The following is a 1163-nucleotide window of genomic DNA, read 5'->3' on the forward strand; positions in this document are numbered from 1 at the left end:
GCGCGCAGCCGCAGCAACAGCGCCGAGCGCCTCCTGGAGGCGGCGGGCGGCGGCGCCGACGAGCCCCCGGACGCCGCGCCAGGCGAAGGAGCGCGGGGCCGCACGCGCGCCGTGGAGAACCAGTATTCCTTCTACTAGGCCTGCGCGGCGGCGCCAAGGCCCTGGGGCCACCCGGCCCCGCCGCCCGCCGCCCGCCTTGCGGTCGCCCCGGTGCCCGTCCATCCGTCCGTCCAGAGGACCCGCCCGGCCCCAGCCCGGCGCTGGGTGGCAAAAGCGAAGCTCTTCAGTGAAGACATAAATGTTATTAAAGAGCCTGTTTTAGGGACTGCACTCGGCTCTCCTGTCATCCTTTCTTCGGCCCTGGTCTCGGACACCGCTCCTCTGGGACTGCGGGGAAGGAGGAGGGATACTACACATGGCACCCCGACCTCCTCCCTCCCCCCCATCAAGCCTACAGGGGCCTGGCGGCTGTCCGGCCCCCACCCAGCTCTGTCTTTGAGGGGACCCAGCTCCCCGTCCAGCAGAGAGACGTCCAGGGGGGAGAACCGGCAGTACCCCAAGGAGGCACAGAGCTAAGGCGCTAGGCTCCACAGCAGGGCTCAGGGAAACTCTGGGTGAGGGGTGACCAGAGCAGACGCTTGGGGGCAAGAATGAAGGATGGCAGAGGGTAGGGGAAAGAGGAGATGCAAGGACACGGTGAAGATGGGGGAGGGGGGCAAGGCATGGGGGCCTTGAATGCCAAGATGAGGAGCTGTTCCCTGGCGGCTGGCTAAGAGGGAGTAGGGGGCTTGCTGTACAGGACTGCAGGTCAGGGGTGGTGGGGCAGGTTTCCTCCACATTAGGCCTTTGGGGGATTGGGCAATGGGAAGGCTGGTTGACTCAAACTCGGAAGAGGCCTGAGGGCCCTCTCATTCTCCCCTTCCTCTCCTCCCTCTCCCCTCCCCCAGCCTCAGCCCATGCTTCCCTGCAGGCAGAGGTCCAGCACTGGAGACACAGCCTGCTCAAGGGCACAGCACCCCAGCCCTCAGGCACTACTCCCCCTGAGGAGGATGTCCTTCCCAATCCAAACACCTGGAGCCACACACCCAAGGTTCTCCCACCCAGGAGTGCCTTGCAGGGCCTGCGTCCCCGGTGTGCCTTTCAGACCCCCAGACCGCGAATCC

At 66.0% G+C, this 1163-nt stretch overlaps 1 protein-coding gene across 2 annotated transcripts in view; it reads left to right on the plus strand.

Moving 5' to 3' along the window:
- Positions 1-330, plus strand: part of SH2B2 (SH2B adaptor protein 2) — a 24765-nt gene extending 24435 nt beyond the window's left edge. For both annotated transcript variants that reach the window (XM_040634895.1, XM_040634896.1), the window contains exon 10: positions 1-330. This exon is cut by the window's left edge and continues 58 nt beyond it. In XM_040634895.1, coding sequence (XP_040490829.1) covers positions 1-138 — 138 coding nt within the window. In that variant the 3' untranslated portion in view covers positions 139-330.
- Positions 331-1163: the final 833 nt, after the last annotated feature.

The sequence above is a fragment of the Ursus maritimus genome, unplaced genomic scaffold (genome assembly GCF_017311325.1).
Source record: "Ursus maritimus isolate PB19 unplaced genomic scaffold, ASM1731132v1 scaffold_2, whole genome shotgun sequence".
Taxonomy (NCBI): domain Eukaryota; kingdom Metazoa; phylum Chordata; class Mammalia; order Carnivora; family Ursidae; genus Ursus; species Ursus maritimus.